Here is a 24,179-nt window from a genome sequence, read left to right as displayed (position 1 = left end):
TTCTTAATGAATATATCCTCATGGGACATAGCAGGCTAGAGCAGCAATGTGAAAAAAGTATTCATGTTCCTAACTACTGTAGTCATTCACTTAATGATAAAGAAAATCAATAAATATGATGGTGAATGAATACTGTTTTGATGTTGGAAATGTTTTGAGTTACTGTAGTACATGTTCATTGTCAATAAATGTTTTAACACTGTTTTAGACAAAACTTGTTGGTTTTCTGTTGTTTAAAAGTAGACACACGGTTACACTATAATGCTATTGATTGTACCCTTAGAAATGTAACAGTATTATTACAGATGTACAGTTTATAGTTAACATTATTAGGGACTTTACGACACACAACAGCGGTTAGGGGAGGATGACGAATATCCTGGTGGAACAGCAGCTTAGTCTTCCTTGCATTCAAACGCCGAGCAGAATGTATTGCTTTTAACACAGCCATTTTAACCCAATAAAAATTTTATATCGTTAAACAATTAAATTAGTTCAAATATTATTTAGAGTTTTAAAATTTCCACGTTTAAGTGTAATTTGAACTGTATATTTAAGGTTAACATGTACATTATTTCTATTCGTTCTCCGCCTGAGGGAATAGACACTTTTGGAACAGAGATTGGAATGTTTCATTCATCGCAAGTCAATACATTTGTATAAACGTATATTAAATCTATCAAAATAGTATTTTTTTAAGAAAATCGGCCTGTCATCAACATTATGATGCTGTATTCAAGCTGTTCAACCGGTTTTCAGCTATTAAAAACAATTATCTTAGGAAGGAGGAGATAGGAAAATGCAAAGTATCCTTGTATTACTGTGTAAGGGTATTTTCAAGATAGACATTCATTAGACAGTGTATACCACGATCGGAAAACACCCCTATTTGGGGCAAATCGTTAAACCTAAATTTGTAAATAGTGATTGTTTTATTTATGTTGGTTTTTACTTGTTTTCAAAGCTATTATTAACCAAATAAGATTTTCGAAGTACTAATGGTAACTACATGTTGTTTACTGTTTATTATTAGGTCTTTTCAAGAATAGTTTGTTTAAAATCACATACAGTAATTATTTATCATATCTAAGAGTGATATAATATTCCGATCTGCATAATATGTAAATGCAAGTAAATGCATGTCGTAAATTAAGTTGGTCAAGATGAGTGTACTGTATATTTGGTTGGTGACATTTAAAAAAAATTATGATCTATTAATTTAATTAATGAACTATAAACGTGAATTGGAGTATTTTACTTTGAAATAAAAAAACAATCATTGTATCCTGATGATAAAATAATATATAAATCCATATCCTAGTAAAATATTTTCATTTTATTACAATTCTATGTAATTTTATTAGAATAAGTAGTCACATCATTTTCATTGTTTTTTTTTGTATTAACAGGTGCTTTTGATTGGTTATTTGTTATTCGTAGGGCCACTGATAAAGTTTTGCAAGAGGAACACTTGTCAGTACCGGTACATTTTGTAATGTAATGTTTGTATTGAATAGGCTACTGTAATCATTGATTGTTTATTAATTAATACCCGCGGTCTGTGGTAAAAAAAAAATAAATAAATAAATAAAAAACAAAGAAAGAAAAAAAAATAAATAAAAAGGATAAAAAGAAGGAAAAGAAGCGACAATCTGTATTAATTATATTAATAAATATCCTGTAGGCCTACTCTTTCTTGATGTGGTACTACTTTCTTTTGTGGTTTTTATGGTTGGAATTTAATATAATATACTGTAGTTTTTAACGATTAACATAAGTAGACATAATAAATCAGCATAGCAATTCACTCCCTGGTAAATTTAAAGGAATACACATTGATAGAATAGTTGCTCACTAATAACATTTGTATAGACACAAAGTTTTTGAGAGAAATGTAAAAAAAAAATAAATCTAATTGAGCATGATAAACCTTACAGAAAATGCGAAGCACTGGCTGTAATCATATTTTAATATCAACATAATTACTAGCCCTAAACTATGCCTATTTGGAGTAGGAAATAACGCAATTAAAGCACTAATGTTACTAATATGCAAACACTCGTATACTATTGTAAAATGAGAAAAATTAGGCCAAATATTGCAGATTTGTCAATGATATCACTTTGTTTATAGCTGGAAATTAATGATTCGGCGTGTACGTTTGATTTTAAACCATTGAGTTACTATAATAACTCAAGGATTCCATCATGTGGTCGAAATTCCATGTGGAATTACTGCATGTGACGGTAGATTAATACCCGCGGTCTGTGGTAAAAAAAATATATAAAAAAATAAAGGAAAAAATAAAAAAAAGAAAAAGGATAAAAAGAAGGAAAAGAAGCGACAACCTGTATTAATTATATTAATAAATATCCTGTACTCTTAATATAATATACTGTAGTTTTTAACGTTAGATAAAAATGTATAGAATCAGTGAAAATTTACTTTAGAGGTAAATTGGAACCATTTCACTCAATAAATGTTCATTATACTTAAAAATAGCTGATAAAGGTGTCACATATTTACCAACCTGTACTTTGAAACTGTTTCCAGGCTGAGTACCGTAATTATTTTAAGGGGATAAGAGCCTATTTTGAGCCTGAATTTTACCTGTGGGACGATAGATTAATACTCGTGGTCTGTGGTCGAAAAAAGGGTTAAAAAAAAGATAAAAAGGTAGAGATAGAGAAGGAAATAAAAAGAAATTGAAGATGATAAAAAAGAAGAAGTGACAACCTGTATTAATTATATTAATAAATATCCTGTACTCTTTCTTGATGTGGTATAATAAGGGCGGTGACGGTACTACTTTCTGTTGTGGTTTTTATGGTTGGAATTTAATATAATATACTGTAGTTTTTAACGTCAGATAAATGTGTACATTCAGTGAAAATTTACTTTAGAAGTAAATTGAAACCACATCCCTCACTAAATGTTTGTTATACTTAAAATTAGCTGATAACGGTGTTAATTATTTAATTAATAGAACACTTTCCACTTCAAATGTACTTTTAAACTGTTAACATAGTACTGTTATTATTGTGTACATTTTGTAATGTTTTCAGATTAGAAGTGTGAACTTAATTAAAGTTTTTAAAACAAAAAAAATTTTCTTATGTTGTTAATGTTTTGCCTTCTCTATATTGTACAGCTTCCCTATTTTAGACACAGTATTTCCCAATTTTGGACAGAAATGTCTTTATTTTGGACAAATCGGATTTCTCTATATTGGACAGCTCCACCGTCTTGGACACAGCACTTCCCCATTCTGGACAGAAATTTCCCCATTCTGGACAGAAATTTCCCCATCCTGGACAGAAATTTCCCCATTTTGGACAAATCTGATTTCTCTATATGGACAGCTTGCCTATTTTTGACACAGCATAAGCCCATCCTGGACAGAAATTTCCCCATTTTGGACACGATATAGCGCCACCACTTCCCCATCCTGGACAGAAATTTCCCCATTTTGGACACGATATAGCGCCACCACTTCCCCATCCTGGACAGAAATTTCCCCATTTTGGACACGATATAGCGCCACCAGTTCCCCATCTTGGACAGAAATTTCCCCATTTTGGACAAATCGGATTTCTCTGTATTGGACAGCTTCCCCATCTTGGACACGATTATAGCGCCACCTATCGCTTTTGTCCTTATTCTGGACAAAATATTTCCCCATTCTGGACAGAAATTTCCCCATCTTGGACAAAATTCACCACACCTATTGCACATTTCTGACGGATTGTACATTCTCGAGGCTCTTGATCGATTATTTTTTTAAATTTTTTACACCAAAATGAAATTAACACATACACATCCTATTTTGTATAATTTACATTTCATATTGATAGGGCTTGGTTATAATTGATAGGGCTTAGTTGGGCTTGGTGTTTAGGAGGACACCATGCTAGCACAGTGTGTTGGCCTTTTGTTTTGAATTTCTTTTGTTCCTTTGTTTTATATTAGATGTTACTGTAGCTGGTATTCGTTTTACTTAGCTCAGTTGCTGTTTGGTTGCACATGTTTACACACCTAATGTTATAGTAGTACGGCTCGTAACAGTGTAAACTGCAGTATAGTATACAAACAATGAATGTTTAAAAAGTGGAATGGTACAAATAATGGCATGTGGTGACTGATGAAAGGTTATATTTCAACTAGGCGAAACCGAGTTGATATAACCTTTCATCATTCACCAAATTCCATTATACCATTACATGAATATGAAACATTATTGTTTGTTTTATATAAATAACATCAAAATAGATTCCTGTCATTTGAATGAAATAAAAGGTAGGCCAAGCCAAGGCCTACATTTGATTCACAATTGTAATTTTGTGTCATTTTTTTGTTAAAAGCAATATTCCAGCTGATTTAGTTTCTTTAGGATGTATAATAATTGATTGAAATCACATAAAATGATAGGCCTATGACAACAACATGGTGATTAACACAAAATGGCAGCCAATATGACGCTTCTGGATCAAAGCCGAGAGGAACTTCAGCGGCCCAATACGTCGATAACCAAGCCAAAAGAAATTATAAAATATTGGTTTTTGGAATGTAAGAACACTATATTCAATCGGAAAATCAGCACAACTAGCTGTGGACATGGCAAGGTATAACATCGATATCCTTGGAATTAGTGAGTGTAGGTGGACAGGACAAGGAAAAGTTAAGTTGAGCACTGGCAAAAGTGACATATTTTCTGGAAGGGATGACAACTTGCACAATCAGGGAGTTGCAATTATGATGTCAAAAAATGTAGAGCAATCGCTGTTAGAATGAAAACCGATCAACGAAAGACTCATTTATGCCAGATTTTACTCCAAATTTATGAAGGTTAACTATCATTCAAACATATGCGCCTACAAATGATAAAAGTGAGGAAGAGAAAGATGAATTCTATGATCAGCTGCAATCTATTGTAGACAAAACCCCCAAACATGACATTCTCATTGTGATGGGAGACCATAATGCTAAGGTTGGCGAGGACAATACAGGCTTTGAAAGCATCATGGGAAAACATGGTATTGGGGAGAGAAATGATAATGGGGATAGATTAGTTGATTTCTGTGGTATCAAAAACCTTGTAATAACAGCAACCATCTTCTGCCACCGACGAATACACACGGTAACATGGATTTCTCCAGAAGGAAGGACACATAACCAAATTGACCATGTTTTAGTTTGAAGGCAACATAGAACATCTATAAGGGACACAAGAGCCATGAGGGGAGCAGACATAGCTAGTGATCACCAATTAGTTCGCACTAAAATTCAACTCAAACTGAAACAAAAGCGGCATCAAAAACTGAGCAGAAGGAAATTTGACACTACTAAACTACAGATATCCAATGTTAAAGCCAAATTTACAATAGAACTCAAAGACTATGGCAAAAATTTGAGGATGCTTACAAAGAAAAAGCAAAAACAGTTCTTGGTTACAAAAAGAAGGGGAACAAACCATGGATCAGCAAAGAGTCATGGGAATTATTGGAAGAAAGGAGGAAACTAAAATCTGATGTGGAACAGGCAAAGTCAGATAGAATTATGCGGAAATGGGCACAGGGAAATAGTCACATACAAAAACTTCTAGAAAAAATATTTCTCGAATTCAAAAATATTTCAAACTTGGTATATAAGTTCAATATCGGTTACTCCATTGTAATAAATTACCATTCCCTAACATATAGAGTAACATAGTATTTACATGAACATTCTAGAATAAGGTGTTTTGATTTAAGAAACCATGTATAATTAATTAAAAAAATTAAGAACATTCCAGAAGTGCTATTAATAGAAACTGTAATCATTTAATAATGAGAAGTATAAAGAATGATCTAGAAGGATAGGAGCATCTTGTATATAAAGGGATGTAAACTATTGTAAGGTTGTTGGATTAGAGGTTGGATATTATATTGTAAAGTTATTGTGAAGCTGTTGTTTAAAGTGCTTACTGGATTGTTAAAAGTTGAAGTTGATTGAAATTAAAGCTTTGTTTTGAGTTATTTTTACAACTTTGTGGATTTTGTGTGTATACTTTTATGTCACAAGAGAGTTCCTAAAGTATTTTCAACCGCTTGGAAACATATGTGAGAGGAGTTCGTGACATAATTTGGTGGCAGCGGTTATTTCGATCTACTGTTCGACGTAACTGTGTATTTATCTACAGTACTGTTGTGATATTTTGTGGTAGCAGTTTGATCTACTGTATTTTGCCATAGATTGGTGACTGTTTTAGGATCAACTGTACTTTATTGATATTTTGTGAAAGCGGTACTTACGATACTGTGATATTTTACGGAAGCCGTGGTGCTACGTTTTGTTTAATCGTAAGTACACAAACATTGTTTTAAGAACAGTACATTATTTATTTGGAACAGTAGACTTGTGAACGTCTCGGTAACTACGATTAACTAGTAACAAGACCCTCATCCAGATTTAAAATATGGCTGATAAACAATCAACAACAAGATCCGGTAGAAAATACAGCGGCGGCGATGAATCTGATTCTGATGTAGAATTGGTTCAGTCAATAGGCCTACAACCTGAACAACAGGTAGAAGAGTCTGGACCAACCAGTGGACATAACCCTACAGGGGCTGACTCATCTTCAAAAGATGTTTTGTTGTTGATGCAGCAGCAAATGCAGCAACAATTGCAGCAACAAATGCAACAACAGAATCTTTTGATGCAGCAGATCATGGAACAACAAGCACGTTTACGCAAAGAAGATATGAATAAACAAGAACGTTTAAGCAAAGAAGATATGGAAAGACAAGAACGTTTACGTCAAGAAGATATTGAAAGACGTAAGGAAGATATGGAGAAACAGCAAGCATTAGTAATGGCCTTAATGGATAAGAAAAAAGGACAGTGAGGAGAGACGATTAAAAGACATAATGAAATTGAAGGAAGTTCAGATTGCAAAACTTTCTGATAGTGATGATATTGAAAATTATCTCACTACGTTTGAACGAATTGCTAACACATATTAGTGGCGAAAAGAACACTGGGTAGTAAAACTGATACCACATTTGACAGGCAAAGCAAGGGCAGCCTATGCATCACTACCAGTGACAGAAAGTAACCAGTACGACATAGTGAAGAAAGCAATATTACAAAGGTATGACATAACTGAAGAGACATATAGACAAAGATTTAGGTCAATTAAAAAAAAAAGTGAAGAAAGTTATAGAGAAATGTATGTTAATAGGTTAAAAGATTTATTTACTAAGTGGGCTAGGCCTGCTGATAAAAGCAAAGATGATTTAGCTGAAATTGTTATTTTAGAGCAATTGATAGATATTATGCCCACAGGGGTACAAATTTGGGTTAAAGAACATAAGCCAGATTTTGGATTAAATGCTGCAGAATTAGCAGATAATTATTTTCAAGCTAGAAAAGGTATCGATTTTGAGAAAAAGTTTCAAAATAGAAAACACGAAAATAGAAACAACCAGGAGAAAACAGTGAAAGGCACTCCTGAAGTTGACAGTAAGGGTAATAATAATCCCCCTGATAACTTTCAGAAATCACAATCTGACGCTAGACAACCTCTCGTTTGTAGATGGTGCAAAAAAGTAGGCCATATTGAACGATTTTGTCGAAGTAAGGATGGCTTTTTTTCGACAAAGACAGATACTGTTTCAAGGATGTGATTGTGAAATTTTGATAGACTCTGGATGCGATATGACACTTGTTCATTCTGATTTAGTAGCGGCTAAGAAAATTAATCGCGCAGAGCAAGCTAAAATTACATGCAGGTGCGTCCATGACCATGTCCAAGCCTATCCTACTGCATTCGTCAATATTAAGGTTAATAACGAAGACCATAATTTGCTGGTTGGCGTTTGCAGCAATTTACCAAGAGATGTAATTCTTGGTAGGGACTTTCCTAAATTTGGAGACTTATTAGGGAAGGGGAATAAGAATCATGATAGGCATAGTTTTGTTGCCAATAGAGATCATGCTAGAAAAGAAAAACTAAAAGAGGAAAACAAATTAAATTCGGAAAAAGCTTCTGGGGTTATTTCACGTCAGTTAGATGATGTGGTTAATTTTCAAGAAGAATTTGGACATTTAGATGGCCAACTACTCAGTGACAACCCTCCCAAGGAAAAAGTTTATAAAACCAAAAGTGAAAAACAAAAAGTTAGGAAAGAGTTTGCAAAAACAAAGGAAGCTCAATCTAGCCAATATAGTGAATTAAACATTTTAGATATTGGCAGAGATAAAATTAAGGATTATCAGGTTAAGGATAGAACTTTAATTCCACTTCGAGAACAGATGTTAGTACAGAAAGATGATGACACTATAACGATAGTCTGTAAGGATGGAATTTTATTTAGGCAAGTTTTCACTAAACACCAGAGAGAACCAATAGAGTAATTAGTAGTTCCATACCCTTGCCGTCATAGTGTATTGAAAGTCTCACATGATATTCCTTTGGCAGGTCATTTAGGTAAGAAAAAGACATTAGATAGGATAAAGCAGAGATTCTTTTGGCCTGGTATTAGAAAGGATGTGACGGAATATTGCAACACTTGTGAGAGTTGTCAGAAAACTTCAAAGTATAAAACTAAATTGAAGGCCCTGATGATTCCTATGCCAATAAATCAGTGAACCATTCCGCCGAATCGCTATGGACATTGTTGGTCCACTAGCACGGAGTAAGACAGGAAATAAATATGTCTTGGTTATGTCGTGGGCCACACACAAAGAACAAAAGAATGAACCTCGGACTCTGTATTTACGTTGTAAGACGTTTATTATAACTGGACCATAAATCGAATCATTAAACAGACTAAAACACACAATCACCCCTGTAATACCAATCAGAGAAAAATAACATTACAATGATATAAGGTAAACTCTTCAACTTATACCTCTTAATTTATCATAAAGAATACAACTCAAATAATAACTTCTCAAAGTTATCTATCTCCATCAGTTTACATCATTATAGCATTCAGCCAATAACACATCTTTAACTCGGGAAATTATATCATAGCAAGTCCTCAAAATAGTAATGTTATTAAACAATCACAATACCTGCAATGCCCTCCTGTAACACTAACACAGCTTAATATAGTTACAATTAAAAACAAGTTGCTCTCAAATCAGCTCAATTTACTGCAGTCTGCAATTGTCAGTAACACCAACCATAATTAAAGTGGTTTTTTTCGCAAAAAATAACAAACTAACAATCTTGAAACTCTTCTTAAACACAGCTTATCCTCCTCGAGCTTTTATCTCAACTCCCACGAGGTAATTGCTCTCCCCACAACCTTATAACAACGACGCTATATAAATATTAATGCGCATACGTACAAAATCACCAAGGCAAACATTCTATAATAATAAAGTAGTTCCAATCAAAATAATTATTTAAGTGTAAAATATGAATAAATTGAATAGAATCATTCTCAATAAAAGTAACAAAATAATAGTAATATAATTTCAGTCTCCGACAGTTATATGTGATTATGCAACTCGATATACTGAGGCTATCCCGCTGAGAAGTATTGAAGCTCCAAAGATAGCGGATGAGTTGATTAAATTATTTTCCAGGGAAATTTACCAACGGAAATTTTAACCGATCAAGGTTCAAACTTTACCTCTAAGTTGTTGAGTCAGATTTATAAGTTACTTTCAATTAAGGCAGAGCCATATATAAAGAGTTACGACATTGGATTATAGCCACCTGATATGCAGATCAATTTGTGTCAAACTTGTCTCCGTTAATTCATGTAAAGTATAGGAGCAAGAAAATACTTCAAACTTTTTATTATATTTAAAAACATGTAATTGCACATTTTACGGTGAAATATCGATGTGCACGGCGTACAGAAGTACTTGCGGCAAAGAATATTGCGCGCGCGTGCGCTAGTACATTATAAAGTTCGATTTATTGATTTTGGAACGAAACATCCCATAACTACGTCCTATTAATAACAATTATGTAATATTTTCAATTCATAATGCATGCTTTGATGACTAAATAAAATAAGAAAGTGTCGTGGATATATTTGTTAATATATTAAATAGGGTATGAACAATATTAAAATAATAAAGGCAAATTATTACAAATGAAATGAAATGAAGTTTGTATCAAAAACACACGGAGAGTATACACTGTATAAAAAGAGGGGTGAATTTGTATTGGTTCATGCTTTGATGTATCCTGACTTGCATGTAGGCCCTAGCATTTATTCTTTTGTTATTATAGACACAATATATATATGTTAGTTTACAAAATTAATAAAATTAATTACTAAATAAAAACGGAATATAAGCGTTATTTCATAGACAAAAAAAATCTAAAAATAATGCATGAACTACAGGAAAACGCTATACAAAATAGACGCGCACGCCCTCAGCGTGCGAATTCTTTGACACAAACATAGCTTCTAATCTTCAATGTCGTAACTCTTTATATATATGGCTCTGAATTAAGGGCTTGACTACCACCCCCTACCATCCACAAACCGATGGATTAGTGGAAAGATTTAATGGCACCCTCAAGCCTATGATAAGGAAATTTGTTCAGGATGATCCCCGAGAATGGGATAAATTGCTTCCGTACCTATTATTTGCTTATAGGGAGGTACCGCAGGAGTCTACTGGGTTCTCCCCATTTGAATTATTGTATGGTTGGAAGGTACGAGGTCCACTTGATATAATGAAAGAAATGTGGACAGGCACGGTGACAAGTCCTCAAAGTGTGGTTTCACACGTTGTTAAAATGAGAGATAGGTTAACTTCAATGAAAGATCTAGTCCAGGAAAACATTGAACTATCCCAAATAAGGCAAAAACACAAATATGATAAGAAATCTGTTTGTAGAGAATTTAGTCCAGGTGATGAAGTCCTATTACTCTTACCATCTAGTAACGATGAATTAGAGGCAAAATGGCAAGGTCCATACAAGGTTTTAAGGAAATTAATGCCAGTAAACTATGAGGTGGAAACTAATGATAAACGGAAAAAGTCAAGTCTACCACATAAATCTTTTAAAACAATTTCATCGTAGAACTATGGAGGTTATGCTGGCTATAAATGATGTAACTGGACAAGACGAGGGTCAGCATAAGGACATTTCTTGGTCAAATGTTTCTAGTTCCAATTTAACCTTAGATTCTGGTGAAGGATTAGATGAATCTCAGCTTTCAGATTTAGCAGAGGTGTTTTCTGAATTTGACTCAGTGTTACAGGATAAGCCAGGGAAAACTACTGTAATAAAGCATGATATTGAAATGAACTTAGGGGTACACCCAGTTAGATTAAGAGCTTATCCAATTCCTCAGGCTAAGTTAGGCAAAGTAAAAGAAGAGATAGAATCTATGTTGGAACTTGGGGTAATAGAGGAGTCTCACAGTCCCTGGTTCTCTCCTTATATAATGGTACCAAAGCCGGACGGTACAGCTCGCTTTTGCGTAAATTACAAAAAAGTGAATAGTCTGAGCAAGTTTGATGCATATCCAATGCCTCGAATAGATGAAATAATAGGCAGGGTTGGTCCTGCTAAATTTATAACGAAGTTAGATTTATGTAAAGGTTACTGGCAGGTTCCCTTAACTGAACGGTCAAAACCATATACAGTTTTTTCAACACCAATGGGTTTGTACCAATTTAAGTATTTACCATTTGGCTTGCATGGGGCTCCTGCAACGTTTCAAAGAATGATGGATCAACTGTTGCGTAAGAAAGAATCTTATGCAGCAGCTTATATGTATGATCTGGTAATATTTAGTCCAGACTGGGAAAGTCATATCCATCATCTTAGGGACATTTTTCAGACAAGCTAATCTGACAGTCAAACCTGCAAAATGTAGTTTTTCATATAGTAAAGTGCATTATTTAGGGTATGTAGTTGGAGAGGGAATGATACGTCCTCAAAAGACTAAGGTAGAAGCGGTAGTACATTGGGAAAAACCTAAAACTAAGAAGGATGTTAAATCTTTTCTTGGGCTGAGAGGGTACTACCGAAAGTTTATTCCTAATTATGCTGACATTGCAGCACCTCTAACTGATCTGACGGGGAAAAAACATCCAGATAAAATCAAATGGACGCCTGAGTGCGAAGATGCACTTGTAAAGTTAAAACAGGCGTTATGTTCAGACCCTGTGTTACGAAACCCAGATTTTAATGCAGAGTTTATACTGCAAACAGATGCGTCAGATCGAGGGTTAGGTGCAGTACTTAGTCAACTAGGTCCTGATGGTACTGACCATCCAGTATTGTATCTTAGTCGTAAGATGTTCCCAAGGGAACAGAATTATGCAACTATAGAGAAAGAGTGTTTAGCTATAAAACGGGCTGTCGAAAGTCTCCGATATTATCTACTAGGAAAAAATTTAAGATCGTTACTGACCATCAACCACTCAAATGGTTGGTTGAAATGAAAGAGACAAACAAAAGACTAACTAGATGGAGTCTTGATTTACAACCTTATTGCTTTACTGTTGTACATAGAAGGGGTATTTCTAATGGTAATGCTGACGGGTTGTCACGAAAACCATTAACTTAAAGCAAGGGTTACTTTACAAATAGACAAAATAGGTTTTAATGTTTATAAGTTACTTGTTTCTTACATTTTGTTTGTAATGAGAATTTGGTTTTCACGTAATGTAGTTTTAATTTATATACACATATTTAAACAGGGTTTCTAGAACGAAAATGTTATATTTTGCCACGTCCGTGTACTTGCCCCTCAAAACTCCAAGAAAGAGGGGGGAGTGTAATAAATTACCATTCCCTAACATATAGAGTAACATAGTATTTACATGAACATTCTAGAATACAGTAAGGTGTTTTGATTTAAGAAACCATGTATAATTAATAAAAACAATTAAGAACATTCCAGAAGCGCTATTAATAGAAACTGTAATCATGTCATAATGAGAAGTATAAAGAATGATCTAGAAGGATAGGAGGAGCATCTTGTATATAAAGGGATGTAAACTATTGTAAGGTTGTTGGATTAGAGGTTGGATATTATATTGTAAAGTTATTGTGAAGCTGTTGTTTAAAGTGCTTACTGGAATGTTAAAAGTTGAAGTTGATTGAAATTAAAGCTTTGTTTTGAGTTATTTTTACAACTTTGTGGATTTTGTGTGTATACTTTTATGTCACAAGGGAGTTCCTAAAGTATTTTCAACCGCTCGGAAACATACGTGAGAGGAGTTCGTGACACCATCCGTAATGCAAAAGAAAAATTAGTTTCAAGCCACATCAGTGATTTTAATAACTTGCGTTTGTCTAAGATAAATACTTATGAAAGAACATACAATTTCAACACATTTTTTTAAACTTTAGCGATTAAAAAAACCCCATAATGTTAAAAATATGAATTATGTAGTAACATATATAGTAAAAAAGCCCCATCGATAATGTTAAACCTACAATTCATAATACAAAAATAACAGTATGTTTTTTCTTTTATTTCCAAATGTATCTTTCCCACTTTGTAATTTGATAAAGATGAAATACAATACTTTGCTATGCCATTACATTGGGTACACTATAATTTAATTTCATAAACAGTATAAAAATAATTTAAATTATTTGTTAAAATGTATTGTACATTACTTTGTTTGATGTGGTTAAAAAATCTGGATGTACAAGCCTGTTCAGTATCTCAAATTCAATTATATTACCCCACAACCGACGATCACCTGTCCTGAATAAGCTAAAATATAGATGTACTGGGGTGTTTCCATCCTGAAATAAATCATAATTAAGGCTTATTGGTTGAAAATTACATGCTATAAAATAGACATGTTGCAACTTTAAGATTAAAAAAAGGCTCTAGTACTGATCTACAAACATCTGCAATGGTGATGATTATTTATTTAAAAACCATCAATTCATATTAAATCCTTAATTTAAAATATGAAATACAATATGTATGTCATTGGGTGCACTATACTTTAATTGCATGATAGGGAAAAAGAATTAGGCAAGTTTAAAGGGGAAAATATATTTGTTAACATTTATTGCACATTACTTTGATGTGATTAAAGGGGGATTCTGGGTTTAAAATTGCTTTTAAATATCGTTTATTTATTAAATAAAAAATATCATAACAATATAGACATGTCAGAGTGAAGAAGTAATAACGAGAAATTAAAAAAAATTAATTTCATATACATTTTAGGGTAAATTCATGGAAAGTCTGTTTTTCAGCAGCTTAGGGAAGCTCATTAATATTCATGAGATATTCACAAAATCACGTCATCAGTGGATTCCAAACTCGCGACGTCATGTACGTATATATTATATTATTACTGCCTTTCCGCTGAAAAGTCTGCCGACATTTCCGCTTGGGCTGCTCCGTAAATCTCTTTTACTAGTTTCTTCCAGTCTGATCTTTCATTGGCTAGTTCTTTAAGTTGTTTCATGTCTTTCTTGGTTTTCAATTGCCCGGGATACTTAATGTCTGTATTATGCTTATAAAGGGTGAGTAGGTCGTTGCTGAGAGTTATTGGTAGGGTGGTTCTCGGTCTTCATCGAAATTTTATATTGGTAGTGTTGCTGAAATAATAGCTTATTGCTGTGTTGGCTGGTGTACATGGGTCTTGTCTAAGTATGTGACCCAATAGTCTCCATCTTGCGTCGACTATTTCTAATGAAATCGGTAATTTATGTTCGATATCCTGTCTGGGAACCTGATACCTATGATTTTGCGAAGTTGCTGTCTGTGAAATGTGTCGAGTTTATGTGCTTCTTCTTTTGTGAGTCCCCATGTTTCAGAGTTGTAGAGTAATATACTTTTAACTAGTGAGTTGTACAGCTTGATACGTATTTTTAATTTGGTTTTATCTTTTCGAAGCCACATCGAGTTTAGTTTGGTCATTGCTACACGCGCTAGTTGTTTTCTTCTAATTATGTCTTGTCTGTCCCCAAGGAGCGATCCTACTTTTTTCGTGTTTCTCCATTGTTCTTGTATGTCCTCTTTTTCTCGTCTTACGATAGTGTGTTCTGTTTTTTCTTTATTTACATTTAAGTTGAAAGTTGATAAATGGCGTTCTAATTTGTTTACATTATGCTTGCTATTTAGACTAAAAAAATCTACATCATCAGCATATGATATCTCTTGAGGTATTTCTGTTTGGATAATTGTTCTGATTCCTCGTAGCGCAGACTCAAGGTAAACAGTGAATAAGACCGGGCTTAAGCTATCTCCTTGAGGGGTGCCGATGTTGGTTAGGAATATTGGCTGTTCTTTTGCACCTTTTATTTTTAGATTTAGTCCGGTTTCACTCAGCAGAAATCTAACGATCCTAAGTTCATCTTCGTCTATAATATGTTTGAGTATGTCGAGGAGTTTGTTTCTATCCACTGTGTCAAACGCGCTGGACATATCTATACCGGTTATGTAAATATTTATTTTTTCTTTTTGTGCTTTAGCTATAAGCCATCTATGTGTAAAAACTATATCACTTGTGCTTCTGCCTTTGCGAAACCCACTTTGGCTTTGTGGTAAGAATGCGTCTACTTTCGATGTAATTCTATCCAGTGTTATAAGCGATAGGCACTTGCGTATGGTGTTAAGTAGAATAACAGGTCGTAAATTCTTAGTTGGACCCTTTTCCTTACCCGGTGTTGGTAGTGCTATGAGTGTTCCTTTATTAATATCCACGAATTCATGTTTTGTAAATATTTGATTTAAAATGTCTGAAATCATTGGAGCTAGAACAGGGGAACCGTATTTTAGTAGTTCTCCTGGGATACCATCCTCACCTGTTGCTCGACTGTTGTTTAGGCGTTTAAGACTCTTGGTTACTTCCTCTTCACTGATTTCTTTATTTAATGGCCTAGGATTTCCCTCAAATGAATCTATATTTCGTTTGCTTCCGTCGTAAAATTTATTTTTGAAGTGATTGCCAATTACTTTCGCTATTCCATTTGGTGAGGCAATAAACTTTTTGTTAGCATCAAACACTTTTGGATTTTCGAATGGTTTTCTACTAAGATCTTTCACTGCTTTAAACATTTGGGCGCCCCCTATCGCTTTGTCGATATCCAAACTTTTCTGATCAAGTTCTTTGTTGCGTGTTTCAATTACTCTTTTTTGAATGTCATGCATGATTTTGTTTCTTTTTTGCTTTAATGATGTACGTTCGATTTCCGACTTGCAGTTAGCTATTTGTAGTCTAAGTTCTTTTTGCTGCGTTGATAGGCGTTGGGTTGTGTCATCGTATGTCCTTTTGTTGTAGCCGACCTTTTGTTTTGGTCCTATTGTATGTTTTGCAGCTGCCTTCACGACGCTTTTCAATTCCTGCCATGTAACGGTTGGCTGATCCGGTTTCACAACAACATCTATGCATTCTTTCAGTTTTTCTACGTATAAATTCCTAGTTTCTTTGCTTGTCACTAGCTTTTCACATGCAAATAAGTTGGTGTTTTTGTTAGTGTTTTGTTTGTTAACGCGATGCCATTTTAAGTTGAATGTTGTGATTACTATTCTGTGATCAGTATCTAAAAGTGTACGTTGTGTTTGTTAACTTCAAATCTCTCTCCCCTGTCAAACGACAACCACCCGATCATTGTGAAATACATTTTTTGTAGATTTTCTAAGCTAGGCCTAAAGTGTAATAATAACAGTAGTAGCATATATTTATTTGACATAAATACAACATTTAGTAAAGATTACGGAGTCTTAAATTATATACTATTTTTATACCTCGAATAGTACAGATCGTATTATCGGCTTCACGTACTAGGCTAGGCCTAGCCTAAATCATTTGTTTTCATGGGTGAGAGCCATTCTGACTAGGGATTCCATGCCACGATGGCTACGTTAAAACATTGGGGCCCATCATGGGCCTAGCTAGCCTACTAAACGATTGGCCCATAATAATAAAACTCGGTGGATTCCAAACCTATCCTATCAACCAAACTCCTAAACAATCTAAACCTAAAACATTCTACAAAATCGGCTGTAAATATTGAGGCAAAAAAGGTACGTCCGCACGTATGGTGTCCCGATCGTCTAAAAGTAGGCCTAAAATAGGCCTAGTTTACTCTCCAAAAAAGCAGATACTGCATCAAGCAAGTAGACCAGGTAGTAGGAAGGAGACCTAGCCGATTCGGCCCAGTTAAAAATTGAGCTAGCTAGTGTAATAGACCCTATATGCGAATTGATACTACCAGGCCTTTTAATAAAGTATTATAGGCTTGTTAAAATTAGCAATATACTTATGTTAACAAATATTCCAACTCTCTCATTCGAGCTATATTATCTATACCATTCCGGTAGGTCGAGTCGACCTTCAACCAAATACTGTACATCGTTCATGTTGTGATTATAGACGGGGTATACTCGACCCGACCAGTTTGGTATTGTACTGTATCTGCTTATCACGTGACATGCCAGGCATGGGCAGGTAGAGCACGTGTATCGTCGTCTCGCTCAGCAGGAATGCATACGTTACGCTTCATTGATTTTGAAGGCTTTCTTTAAGTCAGTGCGAAAATCGGCAAACGTAAAGTGCAAACATATCTAATTTTTCACTGTTTTGATGAATTTTCATAGAAAATTGACTTTATAAATGGGAAGACCGACTAAAATTACTTTAGATAAGTATAATTTCACAAAAGTAATTGATATGGTTAATGATAACGAGTCGTCGGAACATTGACCATTTCACGAATTTCCTATTCTGTAAACACAGTGTCATATCGCCGTAGCTGCACTTGCAATCTGGCCTCATTTCACAGCCTTCGTTCTGCTTCACTGGGCGCTTATATAAATTGAAACTTTTACCGTTCAAGAGACAAACAAATATATTTTACATTTTTTACTATTCATTTTAAACCCGGAACCCCCCTTTAATGCATCTTTATGAACAAGACTGGACAGTTTCTCTAATTTAATACCACACTTTATCAGATGATAAGCTAAACTCTGTATGATGGACTATACTCAAATATAGATCATAATTATCTTATGCCTACTGGTTTAAAACTAGATAATATAAAATGGTTGCTTCTTTAAGATTTAAAAAAGGCTCTAATACTGATCTAAACATCTGCACTAATAATAATTTAAATACCATATAAATTCATATCAAATCAATTAAAATAACAGTTTGTTTGTTTTCTTTATTTTGCAAAATGTATCTTGCACACTGTGCATATCTTGCACAATGTGCAATGATAATAATGTATTACTGTGTTATATCATTACATTGGATGCACTATTATAGTAAATTACTTTGTTTGTGGTTAATGTATCTCTAGTCTTATCTTCTTACTTTTTAAAATATTTAAGCCATATCCTTTTAATTGAATGCTTATATAGTTTTCTGCATTACATTTTTCTATTAAAAATGGTTTGCAACTAAATCATCATCATCATTGTATTATTCTGTATGTAATATAATATAGTATAAAGTTGTATTTTTACACATTTTTAATGTATATATATATTTTACATATATTTTAAATCGGTGCAATTAGGAGACTAGTTAATCTAGAGTAATTAGATTAACTTTTTGGGAATCCTGTCAATATTGACCAAAATAATTACTTTGACTAGAGGGTTCGCTCGTTTCGCTCGCGCACACCCTCTAGTGGGTGTACCCGAATGGTCCTCGAAAACATGACCAACGCCTCTGGAAATTGAACTTGACAGCAATCGGTCGTTATAGGAACGTAAAATTGGAAAAGTTACTCAATAGATTTATTTATTTGTAAAACAAAATGTACATTAATTCTCCTGTAATGATGTAAAAACTTTACAACAATTGGTATTAATCATGCAAATAATATAATTGTAAAGAACAGTATACGTATAATATACATATTATATTATTATATATATTATCTGAACGTTACACACAGGAGGAAACCGTTAATAGGGGTCATCAATTACTGAAACAGTCTCTAACATGACCGTACCAAGAGACCAAAAGCATAGTTATCAAAGTGGGTGACAGTGAGTGGGGCTTTAACGATCACAATATATCATGACAACAGCATCTTGTTAATTTTGGAACAAAATGATCAAATAACAACTTTCGTAGCCTACTTATATATCGGTCGTAGTAGACACCATTTATAATTATAAATAGAGCAAGCAATAGAAATAATCGATAATATAAACAGTAAAGGTGTTTCCCTCCGAGGCCTACCAGGCCTCCTATATAGTAACATTGTATCGCACCTAAATTTGATAAAATGATTAATAAATAGCATAAATAATTAGTTCAATTAGCCTCCTATAGTAACATTGAATCGGACCTAAATTTGATAAAATGATTAATAAATAGCATAAATAATTAGTTAAATTACTAAAACAAATTGTATTTCACGTAAAAAAGGCCTTTATAATTGATAGTTGAATATATAAAACAAATAAATTGTAGGCCTAGTTCACGATTCAGTTGAATCACAAAATCACATTGTAGTTCACGTAAAAGTAAAGGCCTTCAATAATAGTTAAATTACTAAAACATTTTGTAGTTCACGTAAAGTAAATGCCTTTAATCAATATAATTGATTAGTTGAATATCTAAAACAAATTAATTGCAGTAGGCCTAGTTCACGGTTTCAATATTGATATAATTGGTTTCAATATTGGCCTACTGTTTATGAACTACTTGTAAAATTAAATGTACATACATTGTTTGGAGTTGTGATTGATGCACCATTGGTTATGAGGTAGTTTACTATCTCTAATTTAACTTCATCACTTCTTAGATATAGATGTAGTGGTGTGTCTCCATCCTGCAAAGAATCATAATTATCAAGGGCTACTAGATGAAATACAATTGGCTTTTACTTTGGATTATCAACGATTTAAAAAAATTGTTTAGCTATAAAGTCTTACTATTAAAAACAAAATTGGTAATTCACAGGGCATTCTGATAAAGACATTTAACTGTTTCTCATGATTTAATTGTTTTTATATTGAATGTATTATGCGACTCTGGTTAATAAAAAAATTCAGTCAATTAATCAATCAAATATGTATTCCAATTCTAATTAATTAAATCAATTTATTTTTAATTTATTTTATTAATTTAATTTATAACTTAATCAATTTTTAATTTAAGCTGTGTTTTTTTATCTAAAATGTCTAATACCTATTATTGCAATTAAAAATGTTGGCTTACCGTTAATAAACTATTTATAAAATTAAATGTACATACATTGTTTGGAGTTGTGATTGATGCACCATTGGTTACGAGACAGTTTATTATCTCTAATTTAACTTCAGAACTCCTTCCTAGATATAGATGTAGTGGTGTGTATCCATTCTGCAAAGAATCATAATTATCAAGGGATAGATTGGTTTCTAGATACAATTCACCTTTACATTTGTTTCTGTATTTTGCAATGTATCTTCCACAATGTGCAATATAATGCGTTACATTGCATGTTCTATTCAATGTCGTGATCCTTGTTTTAAGAAGACTTCAGACTTTAGAAATGTAGATACATTTATGTCTGGTGACTCAAATAAACCAAAAGGAGCCTTGAAGGCCAGGTGCGGGCAAAACATTTCTATTGATCATACATTCCAATAATCATCGATCTATAGATTCCTCTATGTTTCATAATTTTTGGGATTTTATTTGTGTTACACCAGCTTGTTGAAAATAAGCACTTCTTATCAGTGGGGGCTGTGTTGTTTAGACTTGAAATGTCTACCTAGGATTATTGGCCTACTGTTTATGAACTACTTGTAAAATTAAATGTACATATACATTGTTTGGAGTTGTGATTGATGCACCATTGGTTATGAGGTAGTTTACTATCTCTAATTTAACTTCATCACTTCTTAGATATAGATGTAGTGGTGTGTCTCCATCCTGCAAAGAATCATAATTATCAAGGGCTACTAGATGAAATACAATTGGCTTTTACTTTGGATTATCAACGATTTAAAAAAATTGTTTAGCTATAAAGTCTTACTAAAACAAAATTGGTAATTCACAGGGCATTCTGATAAAGACATTTAACTGTTTCTCATGATTTAATTGTTTTTATATTGAATGTATTATGCGACTCTGGTTAATAAAAAAATTCAGTCAATTAATCAATCAAATATGTATTCCAATTCTAATTAATTAAATCAATTTAGTTTTAATTTATTTTATTAATTTAATTTATAACTTAATCAATTTTTAATTTAAGCTGTGTTTTTTTTATCTAAAATGTCTAATACCTATTATTGCAATTAAAAATGTTGACTTACCGTTAATAAACTATTTATAAAATTAAATGTACATACATTGTTTGGAGTTGTGATTGATGCACCATTGGTTACGAGACAGTTTATTATCTCTAATTTAACTTCAGAACTCCTTCCTAGATATAGATGTAGTGGTGTGTATCCATTCTGCAAAGAATCATAATTATCAAGGGATAGATTGGTTTCTAGATACAATTCACCTTTACATTTGTTTCTGTATTTTGCAATGTATCTTCCACAATGTGCAATATAATGCGTTACATTGCATGTTCTATTCAATGTCGTGATCCTTGTTTTAAGAAGACTTCAGACTTTAGAAATGTAGATACATTTATGTCTGGTGACTCAAATAAACCAAAAGGAGCCTTGAAGGCCAGGTGCGGGCAAAACATTTCTATTGATCATACATTCCAATAATCATCGATCTATAGATTCCTCTATGTTTCATAATTTTTGGGATTTTATTTGTGTTACACCAGCTTGTTGAAAATAAGCACTTTCTTATCAGTGGGGGCTGTGTTGTTTAGACTTGAAATGTCTAATACCTAGGAATATTGCCGTATGGTTTATAAACTACTTGTATTAAATTAAATGTACATACATTGTTTGGAGTTGTGATTGATGCACCATTGGTTATGAGGTAGTTTACTATCTCTAATTTAACTTCATGACTTCTTAGATATAGATGTAGTGGTGTGTCTCCATCCTGCAAAGAATCATAATTATCAAGGGCTACTAGATGAAATACAATTGGCTTTTACTTTGGATTATCAACGATTAAAAAAAATTGTTTAGCTATAAAGTCTTACTAAAACAAAATTGGTAATTCACAGACATTTAATTGTTTCTCATGATTTAATTGTTTTTATATTGAATGTATTATGCGAATCTGGTTAATAAAGAAATTCAGTCAATCAATCAATCAAATATGTATTCCAATTTTAATTAATTAAATCAATTTATTTTTAATTTATTTTATTAATTTAATTTATAACTTAATCAATTTTTAATTTAAGCTGTGTTTTTTGATCTAAAATGTCTAATACCTATTATTGCAATTAGAAATGTTGGCTTACCGTTAATAAACTATTTATAAAATTAAATGTACATACATTGTTTGGAGTTGTGATTGATGCACCATTGGTTACGAGACAGTTTATTATCTCTAATTTAACTTCAGAACTCCTTCCTAGATATAGATGTAGTGGTGTGTATCCATTCTGCAAAGAATCATAATTATCAAGGGATAGATTGGTTTCTAGATGAATACAATTGGCCTTTACATTTGTTTCTGTATTTTACAAATGTATCTTCCACAATGTGCAATATAATGTGTTAAACTGCATGTGCTCAATCTCATGATCCTTGTCTTAAGAAGACTTTAGAAATGTAGATACATTTATGTCTGGTGACTCAAATAAACCAAAAGGAGCCTTGAAGGCCAGGTGCATGCAAAACATTTCTATTGATCATACATTCCAATAATTATCGATCTATAGATTCCCCTATGTTTCATAATTTTTGGGATTTTATTTGTGTTACACCAGCTTGTTGAAAATAAGCACTTTCTTATCAGTGGGGGCTGTGTTGTTTAGACTTGAAATGTCTAATACCTAGGAATATTGCTGTATGGTTTATAAACTACTTGTATTAAATTAAATGTACATACATTGTTTGGAGTTGTGATTGATGCACCATTGGTTATGAGGTAGTTTACTATCTCTAATTTAACTTCAGAACTCCTTCCTAGATATAGATGTAGTGGTGTGTATCCATTCTGCAATCATAATTATCAAGGGATGGATTGGCCTACTCTTTATGAACTACTTGTAAAATTAAATGTACATACATTGTTTGGAGATGTGGTTGATGCACCTTTGGTTAGGAGACAGTTTACTATTTCTAATTTAACTTCAGAACTCCTTAGATATAGATGTAGTGGTGTGTCTTTATCCTGCAAAGAATCATAATTATTAAGGCCTAAGTTACAATATATGATCAATTCATATTAAATCAACAATTTATTTGTATAAGTCATTAGTTTATTTCTTTATTGTATTTTGCAAATGTACAGTATGTTTCCCGCTTTTTAATTATTATGATAAAGATGAAATACAATACTGTACTAGTATGCCATGTCATTACATTGAGTGCACTATACTTTAATTCCATGACAGGAAAAAAGAATTAGACATGTTCAAGGTTTACATTATTTTTGTTAAAATGTATTGTACATTACTTTGTTTGATGTGGTTAATGCATCTGGATGTAAAAGACTGTTCAGTATCTCTAATTCATTAACACCCCTTATCAGATCATAGCCAAACTTTGTAGAGAATAAGCTAAGATATAGATGTAGTGCGGTGTTTCCATACTGAAATAAATTATACTCATTAGGCCTACTGATTTACTGTTGCTACTTTAAGATTCTTTCTTTCTTTCTTTATTTTACCCATAAATATAAATTATAAACATTGTAATATACAAATAATAATAATTATATCAAGGGAAGGGCTAAAAAATAGTTAAAACTAATCGAGTTCAGCCCCTAAACATTGAAGTATAAATAGTTATATAAATAAATTAGGGCTACCTGTCTAAAATAAAATTAATATACATAAACATTTTTTTTTTTTTTTTAAATACACTTTCTCTCAAATATATACAATATAATTCTCTTATAAAATAAATAAATATCACTATACAAACAAATAGTATGTTTTCATTTCTCTTTTGAATTTGCTTTTTGCTAAGGCTCTAGTGCTAGTACTGATCTACAAACATCTGCAATGATAAATATTATCTATTTAAAAACCATCAATTCATATTAAATCTACAATTAATAATTAACGTATCAGTTATATGTTTATTTCTTTATTGTATTTTGCAAATGTACAGTATTTTTCCCGCTTTGTAATATGATAAAGATGAAATACAATACTATGCTATGTCATTACATTGGTG

The 24,179-nt window shown here is 32.7% G+C and overlaps 1 protein-coding gene across 1 annotated transcript in view; it reads right to left on the bottom strand.

Moving 5' to 3' along the window:
- Window positions 1–24,179, bottom strand: part of LOC140040965 (uncharacterized) — a 50,098-nt gene that overhangs the window by 25,320 nt on the left and 599 nt on the right. The window contains exons 3-11 of the mRNA XM_072087273.1: window positions 23,065–23,169; window positions 22,885–22,992; window positions 22,328–22,435; window positions 21,817–21,921; window positions 21,255–21,362; window positions 20,728–20,832; window positions 20,170–20,277; window positions 19,640–19,744; window positions 13,601–13,732 (exon numbers count right to left, since the gene is read on the bottom strand). Coding sequence (XP_071943374.1) covers window positions 13,601–13,732; window positions 19,640–19,744; window positions 20,170–20,277; window positions 20,728–20,832; window positions 21,255–21,362; window positions 21,817–21,921; window positions 22,328–22,435; window positions 22,885–22,992; window positions 23,065–23,169 — 984 coding nt within the window. The remainder of the gene's footprint in view (window positions 1–13,600; window positions 13,733–19,639; window positions 19,745–20,169; window positions 20,278–20,727; window positions 20,833–21,254; window positions 21,363–21,816; window positions 21,922–22,327; window positions 22,436–22,884; window positions 22,993–23,064; window positions 23,170–24,179) is intronic.

The sequence above is a fragment of the Antedon mediterranea genome, chromosome 1, assembly GCF_964355755.1.
Source record: "Antedon mediterranea chromosome 1, ecAntMedi1.1, whole genome shotgun sequence".
Classification (NCBI taxonomy): Eukaryota; Metazoa; Echinodermata; class Crinoidea; order Comatulida; family Antedonidae; genus Antedon; species Antedon mediterranea.
This window is presented reverse-complemented; position numbering and strand designations above follow the sequence as displayed.